Source organism: Hetaerina americana, unplaced genomic scaffold (assembly GCF_022747635.1).
Source record: "Hetaerina americana unplaced genomic scaffold, ioHetAmer1.1.p SCAF_2, whole genome shotgun sequence".
Classification (NCBI taxonomy): Eukaryota; Metazoa; Arthropoda; class Insecta; order Odonata; family Calopterygidae; genus Hetaerina; species Hetaerina americana.
The window spans coordinates 3,115,653-3,131,648 of NW_027286763.1; the positions used below are offsets into that span (position 1 = coordinate 3,115,653).

At 38.0% G+C, this 15,996-nt stretch overlaps 1 protein-coding gene across 1 annotated transcript in view; it reads left to right on the forward strand.

Annotated features, from left to right (window-relative positions):
- Positions 1 to 324: 324 nt before the first annotated feature.
- Positions 325 to 15,996, forward strand: part of LOC139687474 (serine/threonine-protein kinase BRSK2-like) — a 44,116-nt gene continuing 28,444 nt past the window's right edge. The window contains exons 1-5 of the mRNA XM_071584649.1: positions 325 to 1,002; positions 2,685 to 2,779; positions 2,857 to 2,942; positions 8,666 to 8,806; positions 14,837 to 14,987. Coding sequence (XP_071440750.1) covers positions 888 to 1,002; positions 2,685 to 2,779; positions 2,857 to 2,942; positions 8,666 to 8,806; positions 14,837 to 14,987 — 588 coding nt within the window. The 5' untranslated portion in view covers positions 325 to 887. The remainder of the gene's footprint in view (positions 1,003 to 2,684; positions 2,780 to 2,856; positions 2,943 to 8,665; positions 8,807 to 14,836; positions 14,988 to 15,996) is intronic.

The following is a 15,996-nucleotide window of genomic DNA, read 5'->3' on the forward strand; positions in this document are numbered from 1 at the left end:
TGGGGGTCGGTAGGGGTGGGGTGGGGGAGGATTCACGGGGGTTTCTCCCTTTCGTCGTCGCTGCTGCCTCCACGTCTTCCTCCTACTCCTCTTATTCTCCGCCGACACCTCCTTGTGCCCTACGCGGGAGGAGGGCGCCGACGGGGTCTATCCCCTTCCTTTCCCTCGGGGTGGCCACGAGGTGTTCGCCGTCGAGGTAAGGGGGGAGGTTGGCGGAGGAGGGCGGGGCGGCGTCGGGGTCGAGGGGAGGGTGCGCCAAAGCGGAGGGGGGGCACGGGGGAACCGAGCCGAGAGTGGTAACGCGCAGAATCCTCGGAGGTCGAGGGGCAAGCGGAGGGGAAGAGTGGGAGAGAGAGAGGCACCACCGTCGCTCCGTTTGCGACTAGCCTAGTGCCACGAACCCCTCACCCCGCCCATCCCCCCGTCGACCACCCGATAAAGACACGACGGGCGAAAAAAAGGCTGCGAGGCTTCGAACCCGGGGTCCCCGCTTCCGGCGGCAAACCCGGTCGCTTCACAAGAAGGGCTTCGCTTAGATGGTGGCTAGATCCGTCGGCGGGATAGGCGCGGAGGACTGGTGTGGCGACGGAAGTATTGCTTCCCCTGTCTCCGCTCTGTCGGTGGGGAGGGGGAGGAGTACAGAGGAAGATGGCGGCCGCCGACCAGCGGCGAGGTGGCGTCGGACGGGCAAGAGGGCCCGTGCTCTCGCGGGAGGCCGAGTGAAGCCACGCTCTTGGGCGTGAAGGGCCCCTGGGAGGGTGCTTTCGAGGGGGCCCACCCGTGTGCCATGGAGAGCTGGGACGGCGGGCGGGTGAGGCCGGCGTGAGTACGGGTTCGCTAGCAGGCGTAGGAAGGAGGGAGGACTCTGGAGTGAGTCGTCTCGAACCATGCAAAAGGAACACAACGGATCTTCCTCCGCTTCGTCCGCTGGCTCGGCGGCGGACTATCAGCAATATGTGGGACCGTATCGTCTGGAGAAGACCCTGGGCAAGGGTCAGACAGGTGCGCGCACACGGTTCGCCTACCTCCACCCCTGTCTTTAATCGCACGTATCCCCAGGGCAGTCTACGCGGCACGAGGGTATGCCTCGTGGTCGGATGGCCTCGTAGGTGGCTGCCCCCTGGGTGTATTACCCTCGGCCCTCCCTTGGAATGTTAACCCGGGCTGAATGTGGAATTTTTCTTTTGTGAGCAAGATTGTGAGTGCTTGTGGGTGTGTGAATGCCTAAGTGATATTTCTCCCGCTGCGTGCAATTGGATACCTACTCAATAAACGGATAAATTTCTGCTGCTGATATGGATTCATTTGCGGATAATGAGAGAAAATCGTCCAATATGGGAAGATTGGATATATCTCGACCCGTGAAACCATACTAGTGATTTTGGGGATAAAGAGACCGCGCAATTATTGATCGACTTTCTTGTGATGGTTTCAGTCTTTTCTATTTCAACACAATTATCTGTGTTTAAAAATAAAAATGTAGTGATGAATATTATCTCGTTCCTGGGCGTCATGAGTTCGGAAGTAGCTAATATGTCGTATGAATTGCAGCACGTGGGCCTGTATCTTCAGCGTCTTCCCGATCGAAGTGTAATTGTTCGCCGGAGTAATGAAGTCTGCTTCCGTATCGAAATGTACTCGTTGCAAGTATTCGAAAGTTCGAGCCGCTGTTAGTTGGTTCTGTGGCTGGTAATTTTAGAAAAAGCATGTTGTGTCTTATTCAGGCGACAGTTCGTGCGATTTATCAAGGGTAATTAAGGTGTATTTGCTCAATGCGTACATATCTACCATTTATTGAGTGACTAGTGCGAACTTCGTTGTCAATTATGGCAGCACGGTTTAGGAACATCTTTTTATTATGCGTCGCTGCAAATAATGTTTTTGCGTTTGAAGTTTCTTAAAGAAAATAAAAATTAATTTTTCGACGTTCGGAATGAAATCATTTCATCAAGCGAAGTGTCATTTTTTCAGAGTATATATTGCTCAAAATAATTCAAATTCCGCCTGCATCTTGCGTTATAAATAATGTGAAATCGGGATCGGAATTCCATTGTGCTTTTTTCGAAAAGGCACCCTTTTCATTATTTCCAAATCTAATAGCTGATAGTTATTCATATTCGTACAAGATTGACAGGCAATTTAACGCCAGAGTGAGGATAGTTTTACGGATTCTTTTTTATGATAATTTTGTCATGTTTCAAGAGACAAAAAATCTAAATTATTATCCATAAAAACTGGTGTCAGTTATTGCACATAATTAGTGATTCGGATAATTTCATTTCCAGAAATGATCACTTTCCTAAAATATCTCCTACTAGTGACAGAATTTTTCTCGTAATTAGTTCCTTAATGGGGACGTGGGAGAGTCCACTGGGTAGAGAGTCAGTAAGACTACTGACCAGAAAGCCCGAATTCAAATCTCGGTCACTCTTTTGGACATCCTCAGCTTAATCCAAGCTGTGTGATTGTTCGGGTACTAGATATTCCTGAGGAAGGAATTGACGGGCGACTTTCCCATGCCGGTGGGCTTTGTACTAGGTGAGCTCCACCCTCACCCTTCGAGCCAATCTTCAGTTTTGGTTTAGTTCTTTAATGTTATGCTGAATAAAATGAATTATTGATCAATATTTATGTTGAATGGTCAACTATGCTCTCATCCTCACATGAAACTTTTCCCCCGCTAGGTTTGGTGAAACTTGGAGTTCACTGTGTTTTAGGCAAAAAAGTTGCTATTAAAATTATTAATCGTGAAAAACTCAGTGAATCAGTTTTGATGAAGGTGAGTTCGATTTGTATTTCTGGAAAAAATGAACATTCCTTCGTTTCCGAGATTAATGCATATTCTTAAAAACGCAGGTGGAGAGGGAAATTGCCATTATGAAACTAATTGATCACCCTCATGTCTTGGGACTTTCTGATGTATATGAAAACAAAAAATACTTGTGAGTAAACTTTTCCTTTCTTTTTCCTAGATTTTCCTTGCTTTTAAGCGTTTGTGAGTGAAATTAAAAAAAATGATCAATTGGCATTCTTTATTTTAGTGCAATTTCCATGTTTTTGCTGATCACATTTTTATTTTAAGTAATTTTTGTTGTAGGCTCCATGGTTTGTGGAGGCAACCTGCATGGTTACTTATCTCAATTCTTGAACTTCCATGCATGCCACAGAATCCCATTGGACTGTACATTTCATGGGGATTTATACAATATCACATTATTATTATTGTAGCAGTGATTTGAGTCTGCATGCTATTCTTTCTGTGGAGTAAAATTTTCTAGGACTCAGACTGGGAATATAATATACTTATATGGTTTTCAGATACCTTTGGAGTCAGTGTATGAGCTCCAAATGATGAAAATTTTTCAAGTTATAATTGTAAAAATATGTTTTGTTTTATGCATAGAAATTATTGTCATTAGAATTTTAAGTTTTGTTTTCAAACGGGCAGCTGGCTTTCATGCACGCCTCTTCCAACCTAAGGGAAAAATACGCTTAGAATATCTTATACAAAGTTAGTGCGCGGGTGGGTGGGTATAATGAATACTGTCAATTAATGAACACAATGTCAGAATAATTGCAGCGTCTGATTATACTCCCAGAAAGTGGAAAATGATTTTTGTTTCCTCTTTAATCTATAAGTTTTGGATGATTCATTCAAGGTATTCTACTTTTTAAGGTAGGTTATGGATGATGCCCAGATTGTTATCTAAATGCTATGAGAAACTCCTATTTTTACTCTACATTATTGCTTTCTTCATAACTCCTCCTGCCTTCATGCCATCTGCTAATCATATTCTCTTCCTCCTGCTTACCCAGAATTCTCCCTTCTATCATGACGTTCAGCATCCTTTCTAACTTTCAATACTTCCCCCGCTTACTTTCTCTGTCTTTTGTGAATTTTCATCAGTAACTTTCTATCTCTGTGTATCATATCCAAATCGTCAGTGCTTGTCTTCCTCTAGAGGTGGGTCAGCCAGAAAATTGAATTGCTAATTTTGATAATGTACTGTGAACTCTGTAAATAATTATACGTTTTGGTAATGGGTTTTCAGAACATATTTGTTGCTTGTTGGCTGTTATTCTAATAGCTTTTAAAATCTATTCTTGATCATGTTAACTGAATAATAAAATTTTGCGGCAAGATTTATGCAGCAAGAATTTATTTTTGCCATGTGTAGCAAGATAATTCTATTTGCTCATTGTGTATTGGAATGAAAATGTATATATCTGTGAAAGCCTCGCATTAAGAGGTCTCCTATTATGAGGATGGTCGGTGAGATTTGAATCAGTTGGATAAGAGTTTCAAATGAATGGCCATCTAGCTCAGAGCATTATTATTTTAGATCGTTTGTCAAGGCAGTCTGGAGATGTGGTTTAATCTGGACAAATACTTGCAAAATGTGGGTATTTACATTTCATTTTCAACTATTTGAAAATTCAAGATGAATACTAATTAGAATCATCCTTTTTTTAAATCTATGCTTCCTTTTACACCCCTAAAAAAATAATTAATCACCAACTTTTGTATGTACTTTTTTTTGCTGTTTTGGGATTCTCAGCTATGTATTTAGGCTAAAGTTGATTAAGATATGGTTTTTGACTTAATAGCCCTGCCTCATTATTTAAGAAACTACACATTGTAAAGCCACAATCATATGTTTATTTTCATGACCTAGGTCCACACATTATTGAAGAATAACCAAGTATTTTCTAAACTTAATAGTTACAGATTTAACTTTGTGGAATTCGTTCATTATGAGGGTAAAAAGAAACAGATGATGATGCGTAGCTTCGAAACCATGGTCGTGAAATATTAAATCTTTATTGTGGAACTGTTTAAGTTTCTTTTTACCCTCATGAACAGTTTTCTCTCTAAAAATAAAATTTGATTTGATGTCACCCTATTATGAGCTCAACATAAAGATATCTTTCCCATTTCCATTCGTATCATCTCCATCCTCCAGCGTTTTTATTTATATAAGTCTAGCTTTTCTAACTTTTTCTTTTCATTCATATAAATGTTTCAGTTTCCCTTTATTCTTTAACTGTTCCAATCTTATCAATGCAGATGGCAATGAATTTGATACTCTCCCCCTAAGAGATTTCTTTTAGTTCTTTAAGTTGCTTTAATCTTATTCTGAGACAATTACCTTTTCTTTCCAGAATTTTTTCATTGGCTTGTGCTTAATTTTTTATCCTTTGCAAATGCTTAATTATTCTATTGTTTTTATATCTCCACCACTATTTTTTGTTTTTAGTCTATTTTACTTGAAGTTCTGGTACTATCTTCTTTCCTCTTTGATCAGTGGTCTCTTTCCTGCTTTCTATTACGTAGTTTTTATTACTCCTTTTTTATTATTTTCCATCCATTTTCAGCTAATCCATTAATATTTTCAACTTTAAAGCCTCAGCTATCATCCTCAAATTTCCAATATATGTTTACTTAGGGTTTTTACAAATCCCAGAGATTATTTATTGCTACTTGCACTTGCTTCAACTTGTGAAGATTGCCAAATTTCTTTTTCCATCATTGCTTCATTTTAATCACTGTTGATACTTAGCGAGAGGTACCAAGTCATTAACTTTATTTTGATATCTATGTTTCTTCCAAGTTTCTAAATTTGGAACTTATCCTATTACCTAGCAAAATCTATGTTTATCTTTTTCATTTATGGTTTCCAAAAAAATGGCATTACCATTGCAAGGTCATGTTAGAGGCACATTGCACAGCTCTCTTTTCCTTTACATTACTTACCCAATACACGCACACTCTTTCCCCATCTGATCCCTTATTGACCACCCCAGTATCCTTAGATTAACAAGTTTTCATATCCTACAATGGGGCATTGTGATAGCCCTGTGGGTTGGCTACCAGCTTACCAGTCAAAGGGTTCTCAGTTCAATATAAAGTATGCCTTCAACACTCTGAGCTGACCCCATCCTGTCTAAATTTTTGGAAAACTGCAAGTGGCTTGGGAAGGAAATGACTCATATGCCCAGTGTGTATGTGTTCTGCATGCCTTGAGGTCTTAGGACAAGGTGAACTCCACCCTCACCTCTCAGTCCTACCTTAGGATTGATTACTGGGTTTCCTAATCCCCTTTGTCCTTCTGTTTTTCTTGCTCATGCTCATGGACATCTTTTAGTAACTCTTCATTATAACCGGATGCAATAATTGTTTAGCTGACCCCTAAAAATATCCTTCTGTGAGCATTCTATGCCATCTATCCCTATAATTAATTCATGACTAACTTTTCCATATGATTTTTCTATAGGAGACAGTATCACCTTCATGATTCAGGGAGTAAATACTGTGAGGTCAAATTATAATTCAGTCTCTGAAATGCTTGTAATTGAATAATTATATATGTGACCACATCAGTGATACCAGCCTGACATTCTAATTAATTTTTTCCATTTGTCACCCTTAAAACTTAGCTTTTCCATGTCAATTCATTTCCCTTGTGTTGCAAGCTGTTTGGCCAACTATTGCTATTAAATCCACTGATTAATAACCTTTTCCATATGTGGTATGTTCATGAGACATTCTTTCATTGAACTGTCTCATTTAATTTCTAAAATGAAAAATAATGAATATGCACCTGTACCAGAGTTAAAGTGAAACCCTGCATAGAATGTTTTGAGGCGTCACTTAATGGAAGCGATTCATATCGGAAAAGGAAATACTTTGCTCTTCCACCTACATTTTATTATGCACGACCTATGTCTCGACTTACTAAGTCATTTATCACTTTACCAGCACCTCCCCCTCCTCTTCAACGTCTAGTGCATAAAGTTGTGAGTCCTCTCCACTTCACCTGATGATGACTTGGTAAGTCGAAAGATGTGGAAGAATAAAGTATTTTCTTTTTTGATATGAAACCCTGCCTTTGGTGATGTGTGTCATTTGTCATTAGTGCCCATTACTCCAGAAAGTGGTTGGTTATATTTTTTAAGTATCTTCAATTATTATTGGAAAATCTACCAGAAATTATAAATACCTAAATATTTTCTTTGGTATAACAAAATGGCCTCCATATATTATTTTTTCTTGATTTATTTTTCCTCATTTAAATTCTGTTTCTTGATTGGTGGCCCCAATAGGGTATCATTTCATTAATTCTTTCGAGATAATATTATCTGTCATTCAAGACACTATAATTTAATTGACCCATTACATAATTAGATTCTTGTATATCATTATTTTTCTCTTCCCCATGGCACTTGCAGTTGGTTTCCGTTGTATTCTTTTTTTCCCATTATAATTGTCCATAGTATTTTCTACTAATTTTTTTAACTTCAAAATAAGAGAGCTCTTTTTGCCAGAAAGAACATGCTACAACATGCATGCATGTTGTATATACACAAAAAGTTTGAATTTTTGACATGCTTTCTTCTTTTGGATTTTTATATCATTTACGTCTATCTAAAATTAATAAATACCTTTTTCCTTCACAACCCAACCTAAAAGGGAGGTCATAATTACTTAAAATGTCCATTTATCCTAAGGAAAGTCTGCAATAAATCTTCTTTTCCATTGTTACAGACATTTAATTCTGAGTACTAAGTAAGAATCCTCTCTCCTTGTACCTAAGCGCAGTATGCTTTGCATTTCGTTATTTTTAAGTGGTGGTATAATTAATATCTGCTGGCGTTAACTTGTAATTATTTTCCTTTTTGTTAAAGGTATTTGAATAAAAAAATAGCATTCTTCTAAATGCCTGACGGTTGGAAAACAAACTAAGCTCAACAGTGCAACCTCCCATTAACCATAGTTTGGGAAGCACAAATTTGTGTGTTTTAAACATTTTTTCATTCAAATAAATGCCTGAGAACTTTGTGAAAATCTGCAGAAAAACCTGTGTTCATTTTATTTGTTTTAGTCCACTTTTTACGGCATAGATGCTAATAGATTCAATATTTTTACCTTTATGTTATTTTGGCGTATTGCACTTATGAAAAAGCCCAAAAATCAGAGCAAACAAATTTTGAGGTTCAGTGTTGCTACTATCATATTTCAAAGGATATCCCCACTTGTTTTTCTGTTGCATAATTTTTTATTTAATTCTACTGTTGCATAAAATTTTTATTATTATACTTTGCATTAGATCATTTACTTTGTAGTTTAGCAATGCCTTATGTGGGCGAGTAAATTACACAGTAGCTGCTATCCAGGATAATTTCAGTTTTGAAGTTCATAGCATTAATCATGGGTGTCTATTTTAATGATAAACTTCTTGCATTTTTGGAGTGGAATTTGGAGTGGAAAATCACGTAGTTTCTGAAAACATGACTTAATGGCTAGTCTTCTTTTCTAATCTTTATTTTGTGTTTCTAAAGTTGCTTGGTCTTGTCTAATTATATTCAGGTGAAATTCTGGTGACAATTGCTTAGATAATTGCTGGAAATAGTTACTCTTTTGTAAAAGACATAAGATTTTCATAAATATGAAATGGTTCTATGATCAACTTATGCTGTAGTGAGAAATATTTTAACACATTATATCAGATAAATATATTCTGGGTGTTGCATGGAATAAATTGCCCATTTATAGTTTATTTGTGTGAATGTTGCATGATTAGATAAGATATTCACATAAAATAGTATTAAATTTTCACCTAGAAGTTTATCCACTTTAATATTTTATGTTTACCAATATTTTCAGGTATTTAGTGTTAGAGCATGTTTCTGGTGGAGAGCTCTTTGATTACTTAGTGAAAAAAGGGAGGCTGACGCCAAAAGAAGCCCGAAGATTTTTCAGGCAAATTATATCGGCCCTTGACTTTTGTCATAGTCATTCAATATGGTAAGATATTATTGCATACTATCTATCTTTTGCAATTACTTTAGTAGTAAGTTATGATGTATAACAGAATGAAATACATATACAACAAATATTCATGTGGTAGTTTGTTTAATGTATGCATTTTGAAAAAGCTGAATGTTGCATGCTTTTCTATGACATTTGATGATAGCTTAGCTTTAGCAAAACTGGGTGTGAGGGGGATTTCACTTTATTGTTAAATGCTTTTTATAAGTGTAGCAACTAATGGAATTGTGTGTTTAGGTGGTCTGAATTAATATGAGAGTGTTCTTAATGTTCTCCATGAGTAATTTTATGATATTTTATCTCATTGGTCTTATTTGTAAATAGAGCAACTCTGGCCTGTGGCACAAGCCAGCAGACAAATGAATTGCATAGCCAAAGACAAAAAGACAAACCAGATGACTCAATGTTACATGCCAGGCATTTTTATTCTAAATGTTCTTGAGCTTTGTGAAAATGATACCTTATTTATTAAATGTTTCAGTGTTTAATTTTGAAGCCATTTTAGGTAGTAATTAGTTGAATTCAAATCGATACAACCAGGTAGTGTACACATGCTGTTCTTATAAGTATGATTTATCATGAGACACTTTTCAAACTCCAGAATACTTATTCTAAATTGACTCAAAGATATCCATAATAAATATTCATGCATGGAGTTTTGCTGAATTCAAAATCATAAATTCTTACCCTTACTGTTATATGTGGATATATTTAGTGTGATTCTTGTTAAAGAGCTTGCCGGGATGCCATTTCAGAACACCATTCTCAGAATTACTCCCAATTACTGTTGCAGAGTGTGGTGTTTAATTAGTTTTTTTGATGAGAATGTAGGTGGGGAGCATATTTAGGAATTATTTTTCTTACAAAAATAATTTCTATATATTTGGTATTTATAATTAGATGCTTACTCAGATCCAGTGTTTCTTAAATTTTCTTTCCTTCGTTGGCCCCACGGAATCTGACAGCCAACTCATGCGGGCGGACACCATGAGAATAACTTTTAACGAGGACTTGTATGGGAAACTCTCATTGATGCAGTATCTAAGTCTTAATATCCAACTAATCATCATGTCCACATGAACATGCCTTATACACATAACAGTAACAATATGAAGATTCCTCTTTATTTATAAGTGAGGACTTGATAAGAGGGTATCCAGCTTTAGGAAAATATTAGAAAAGTGAGAATAAGTAGAAAAGTTTTGCATGATTTATTTTGGTGGTGAGAATCCAGTGAGAGTGAACCTCAAGGTTAGAGTTTATATATATATATATATATATATATATATATATATATATATATATATATATATATATATATATATATACATAATAATGGGCTGACACAATATAACACAAATAGAATAGCAACATTTAAAAGGACACTCACACGGTAAATTGTTCGAGCTTTCGGCCTTCTCAGAGGCCTTCTTCAAGAGAGCTATACACATATACCTGTACATGTATATGTGTATAGCTCTCTTGAGCTATACACATATATATATATATATATATATATATATATATATATATATATATATATATATACATGTATTGAGTGTATATACATACATATATATATATATATATATATATATATATATATATATATATATATATATATATATATATATATATATATATATATATATATATATATATATATGTATGTATGTATGTATGTATGTATATACACTCAATACATGTGTATATATATATACTACCTTGATCAAAAAGTTCCCGGAATAACCACCGTGTGGCGCTCCCATCGTTCCGATTTGAGTTCTGTTTTTTTTGTTAAATTGGTACATCTGTTGTTGATATTCCCTTTAAATCTTAGTGTCATAACTTGACATTTGCAAAAGTTACGGTCGGTTTTCGGTATGTCCATCAGTGCTTCCTGCGATTTTTCCATTACTTCCTCTCGGCTGCTAAAACGTGTTCCCCGTAATGGTTTTTTAACTCGATTGAACAGAAAGAAGTCACAGGGAGCCAAATCAGGTGAATTCGGTGGCTGTTGGATGGTATTTGTTGCATTTTTCGTCAAAAAATTACAAATAATGATAGCACTGTGCGACGGTGCGTTATCATGGTGCAAAATCCACGAGTTTTCTGCCCACATTTCTGGTCTCTTTCGGCGAATTGCTTCACGCAAACGTCTCATAACGCCCAAATAATACTCTTTGTTTACTGTCTGGCCTTCTGGCAAAAATTCATGATGCACTACACCGTTGTAATCCATGAAAACCGTCAGCATTGCCTTCTTTTTTGACTGAAAACGACGTGGTTTTTTTGGTCTCGGCTCATTTGGTGAACGCCATTCACTTGCCTGATGTCTGGATTGCGTGTCGTACTCATAAACCCACGTCTCGTCTCCAGTAATGATCCTTTTGATGAATTTGGGATCGGATTCAGCCTCGCAAATCATGTCTTTTGCGACGTCAACACGGTCTCTTTTTTGCATGAAATTGAGGTCTTTCGGCACCAACTTTGCTGCTACACGACGGAAACCCAAATCATTAACCACAATGTCTTGGGCGGATCCATAGGCAATGTTCAAGTCCTCCGCTATTTCTCTGATGGTTAATTTGCGGTTATTGACCAACATTTCTTTTACTTTATCAATTTTTTCACCGACTTTCGATGTCGATGGTCTGCCACTGCGTTCATCATCTTCGATTGACTCACGACCACTTCTGAACCGCTCGTGCCACTGGTAAACGACCGTTTTTTTTAGAGAATCGTTGCCGAAACACTTTTCCAACATTTCCAACGTCCGTGCGCCACTAAATCCGTTTTTACGCAAAATTTAATACAAGTTCGTTGTTGCAAATTTAAATCCATTTCTGCAATTGTAAAAAATCGCCAACACACACAGAGATAGATGTACTCTTGGCTACGTAACTTTTGCAAATGTCAAGTTATGACACTAAGATTTAAAGGGAATATCAACAACAGATGTACCAATTTAACAAAAAAAACAGAACCCAAATCGGAACGATGGGAGCGCCACACGGTGGTTATTCCGGGAACTTTTTGTTCAAGTAGTAGTTTTGAGGGGAGGCGACCGACAGCTAAGGTCATTTGCGCCATAGGGGATGGATAGGAAAGGATGAAGAGTGGAGAGAAACCCGGCGTCGGCATTAGCCTACTCTTTACGAAAGGCGCCAAGGGGTCCGCAGCTTAACGTCCCATCCGACGGACGGCGTACTCACTCAAAGTGCCCTCCACAAAGCACCTCAAGTAGGGATCGAGATACCTCTGAAAAATATTCAACACCGCCGGGATTTGAACCCGGGCCCTCTGGGTAGGAAGCCAGTACGCTAGCCCCCGCACCATCTCGATCCCCCTTTTTGTTCAAGGTAATATATATATATATATGTATATACTCATTCATATTGAAATACTCAATTGAATACGTCAATTGAATATATTTATATATATATATACTCATTTATATTGAAACAGATATAAGGAAAAGGAATAGGAACACACATAAAGGACACAGTAACAAACAATATAGAAACACAAATAAAGATCACTCACACGTTATTTCTTGATAATTTTGACGGAATTCTACTCCATCTTCATCGGAAGATAGAGAAGTAATGACTGCTGGAATAGTAGGGCTGAGGGGTGCGAGAGAAAGGGAAGGGGGCAAGGGGAAGGGGAGAACGGGAGGCGGAGGAGGGGTGAGAGGAATGGTTGGGGAGAGGAGAGGCTAGGCGGAGATAGGGAAGGAGGAGGGAGAGGCAGGAGGTGGAATCGACACAAAATCGGAAAAGAAAACAATCTGCTCACTGCAACTATTGCAACATCCGTGACCCAGGCTTCAACTTACAAAGTCGTGATGAAGACCCTGCAAGTCGAAACAAAGGCCACGCACACCAAAACTCATGCGGAAAAACAAAGCGTTCAACTCTCCGATATGCATCGCTTCCACAAAGTGGCAATTCAGACCATTCCCATCATTGAACGACATTGAGGCCCGGATTCTGATAGGCCATACAGATTTAAATGAATGCCATTTCAAGAGTTTTTAATTCTATAGGGCTATCGGATGTGGGAAGGGACGCTAGGACAGAAACATTGTAACACTAGTTGAAAGGGGTATTGTGATGGGAAGCATGTTTAGGGATGGGGAGGAGGGATTGCACGAAGTACGGTGGTTGTTAATCCTAATGTTCAGTGGTGTGGAACATTGGCCTATGTAAAAGGACGGGCAGAGTTTACAGGTAAGAAGATAAACAACATTCTTGGAAGTGCAAGAGGAGTGGGCGGGAGAGAGTTAAATGGTGGGATGGAGTGGTGAAAATAGGGCAGGTTTCACATCTTCCTCGATGACATGGAGTGGGTATGGCTCTGGGGGTGTGAGGGGATTTTGAGAGCGGCCTAGTGGATTTGAGTATATCTGCTAGGTTGGCGGGACGTTTGAAGGTGACAGAGGGGCATTTGGGAAGAAGGTTGGAGGAAGTTTTGTGATTTTTGAGGATGGGGAATAGGTCTTTGAGGAAGAATTTGAGAGACTGAATGCCTGGGAAGTAGGTAGTACAGATTGAGAGAGGCTGGGAGTCTGTGGTTGAGGCAGACTTGGGGATGTAGGTTATGTTTGAGTATTTTTTTATGGAGGAGAGAATCAGGGTATCCTCGTTGGAGGAGGGAGTGGTGAAGGTTGTTGAGGTATTTGTTAAGGGATTCGGGATGGTTGCAAATACGATGACCGCGGATAGAGGGGGAGTAAGGGAGGGAGCGCTTGGTATAGGAGCGGTGGCAACTGCTAAAATGAAGGTATTGCTGCTTATTAGTAGGTTTAGTGTGAACAGAGGTCAGGAATTTGTTATTGCTGAGGGAAATATTGACATCGAGGAAGGTGATCTGAGAGGATGAAATGGTCGAGGTGAAAGACAGAGATGAGGGATCATTGAGTAGGGAGATGAAGGAATGGAGGGAATCTATGCTATGTGGCCAGAGTAGAAAGATGTCATCAATGTATCGGAGTCACAGGAGGGGTTGCAGAGGATAGTTGGAAAGGAAATTCTCTTCCAGGACACCGAGGTGGAGGTTTGCATATGAAGGGCTGAATCTGCTACCCATGGCACAGCCCTTTATTTGGAGGTAATAGTTATTGTTGAAAGAAAAGGAGTTGCGGGTGAGAATACTGTGGCCACTATCGATGTCACCTCCTTATACACATCCATTCCTCACCAAGAAGGCCTTTCTTAAGAAACTGCGGGAGATGCCGCAACAGTAACTTTTAACGGAGTCATCCGCTAATGTGCATTTCAATGCAACAATTTCAGAGTGTAAAAATCGTTCGCCTTGACTGGGATTCGAACCCAGATCCCTCAATATCCGGTCGAGTGCTTTAGCCACTTAAGCTACCGAGGCGTCCTCTTAAACTCTGAAATTTTGGGGCTTTTAAAGGAACTAGATGTTCTGACGAAATGCTGTACATACAATGTCACAGGCATTCGTATTCGTGCGCGAGGCGCCACAGTCCACGAGGTTAAAGCCAACTTTAAACACTTATGGTGTTTACACTTTGACAAATTTCAAAGAATTCAAAGAAACGCCCTACCCCTCACATCCCCAGCACCGAATTTCTCATTGATCTTTCTAATTTCACTCTCACCCGCAACTCCTTTTCTTTCAACAAATGCTATACATATATATAGCAATATATATATATATATATATATATATATATATATATATATATATATAGATATATATATATATATATATATATATATATATATATATATATATATATGTGTGTGTGTGTGTGTGTGTGTGTGTGTGTGTGTGTGTGTGTGTGTGTGTGTGTGTGTGTGTGTATGTATATATAAACTCTAACAGTTTATGCATTATTTTTTTGCCTCACAATGGTCACAAATATTTGTGTTTTGTTTTTAATGGATTGAAACTGCTTGGGTTGGCATGTATATAACTTTGTAAATTTATAATGTAAATAAGTGATGACTGTGATAAACTCTCTTTTCTTAGCCACCGAGATTTGAAGCCAGAAAATCTTCTTCTTGATGAGAAGAATAATATTAAAATTGCGGATTTTGGCATGGCATCGTTGCAACCAGAAGGGAGCATGTTGGAAACAAGCTGTGGGTCACCACATTATGCTTGTCCAGAAGTTATTAGGGTAATATATTTTCTATCATTTCATTATTTTCATATTTTTGAATTGATATTTAAACGTAATCATCAACATAAATGTTTATTAATTAATGATAATTTAATTATCCAATATAGTGGCGTGCATTTCATGTGGAAAGATAAAAATATTATATGTAAGAATCAAGGGATATGATACAAGTAATCCTGGCGAGTTTACTTTTCATAAAAGTGCTATTTTTAATTAGCCATTAGTTGATGCTTATTCTGAAACAATGTCATAGAGACACAACTTGAATATCAAGTAAATTGCCATTTAGTGATATTCTCAGCAATATATTCTGTGGTAGACCTAAGGTTATATATTACAATGTATACGCGTATTTGTAATTCAGAGTTCGCTCTAGGGCAAAAATGAACATTTTTAAAAGCAAGGAAGAGATGCAAAAGTCCATTAATTATGAGTCATAATTTGATTTATGCGATCAAATCAGTAATTGATTTGGATTGCTGATTAATTATTTTTCAGGTGGTTGCTATTTTACAGAAAATTGAAATGCCAAATAAACCTTCAGGCTCATTATACTGCTATGCTTCCATAATGATCTTTTTTAATAATGTGAAGTTTGATGGCTAAAACCAAGTAAACTTTTGAAAATTAGTTGTATACCATCAGAAATTTTTACTTTCCAGGAGATTTGAATGAAATTTTTAACACATGATCCTTAAGTTTTCTTGCCATCTCCATGTTAGCGTATTACCCTTGAGTGATGCAGTTCTCGTTCAATTCTATTTGTAAATTTAAGTATGCAACATTGAGAGCATTTTGAGTTCATGTACTCAATCTATTATGCAAAAGTGCTCCACTCTTGGATGCATTGCAACAGCACGGTACCTATCATAGATTTAAGTGAGTGATGATGCATTGTGTTTGGTATTCACATTCAGTGAAGTCAATTCCAGAGTGATTGTGTTATGCTGAAAACATTCCTCCGAAAATCACCTCAAAAATGGGGAATCCTTATTTGGGAGTTAAT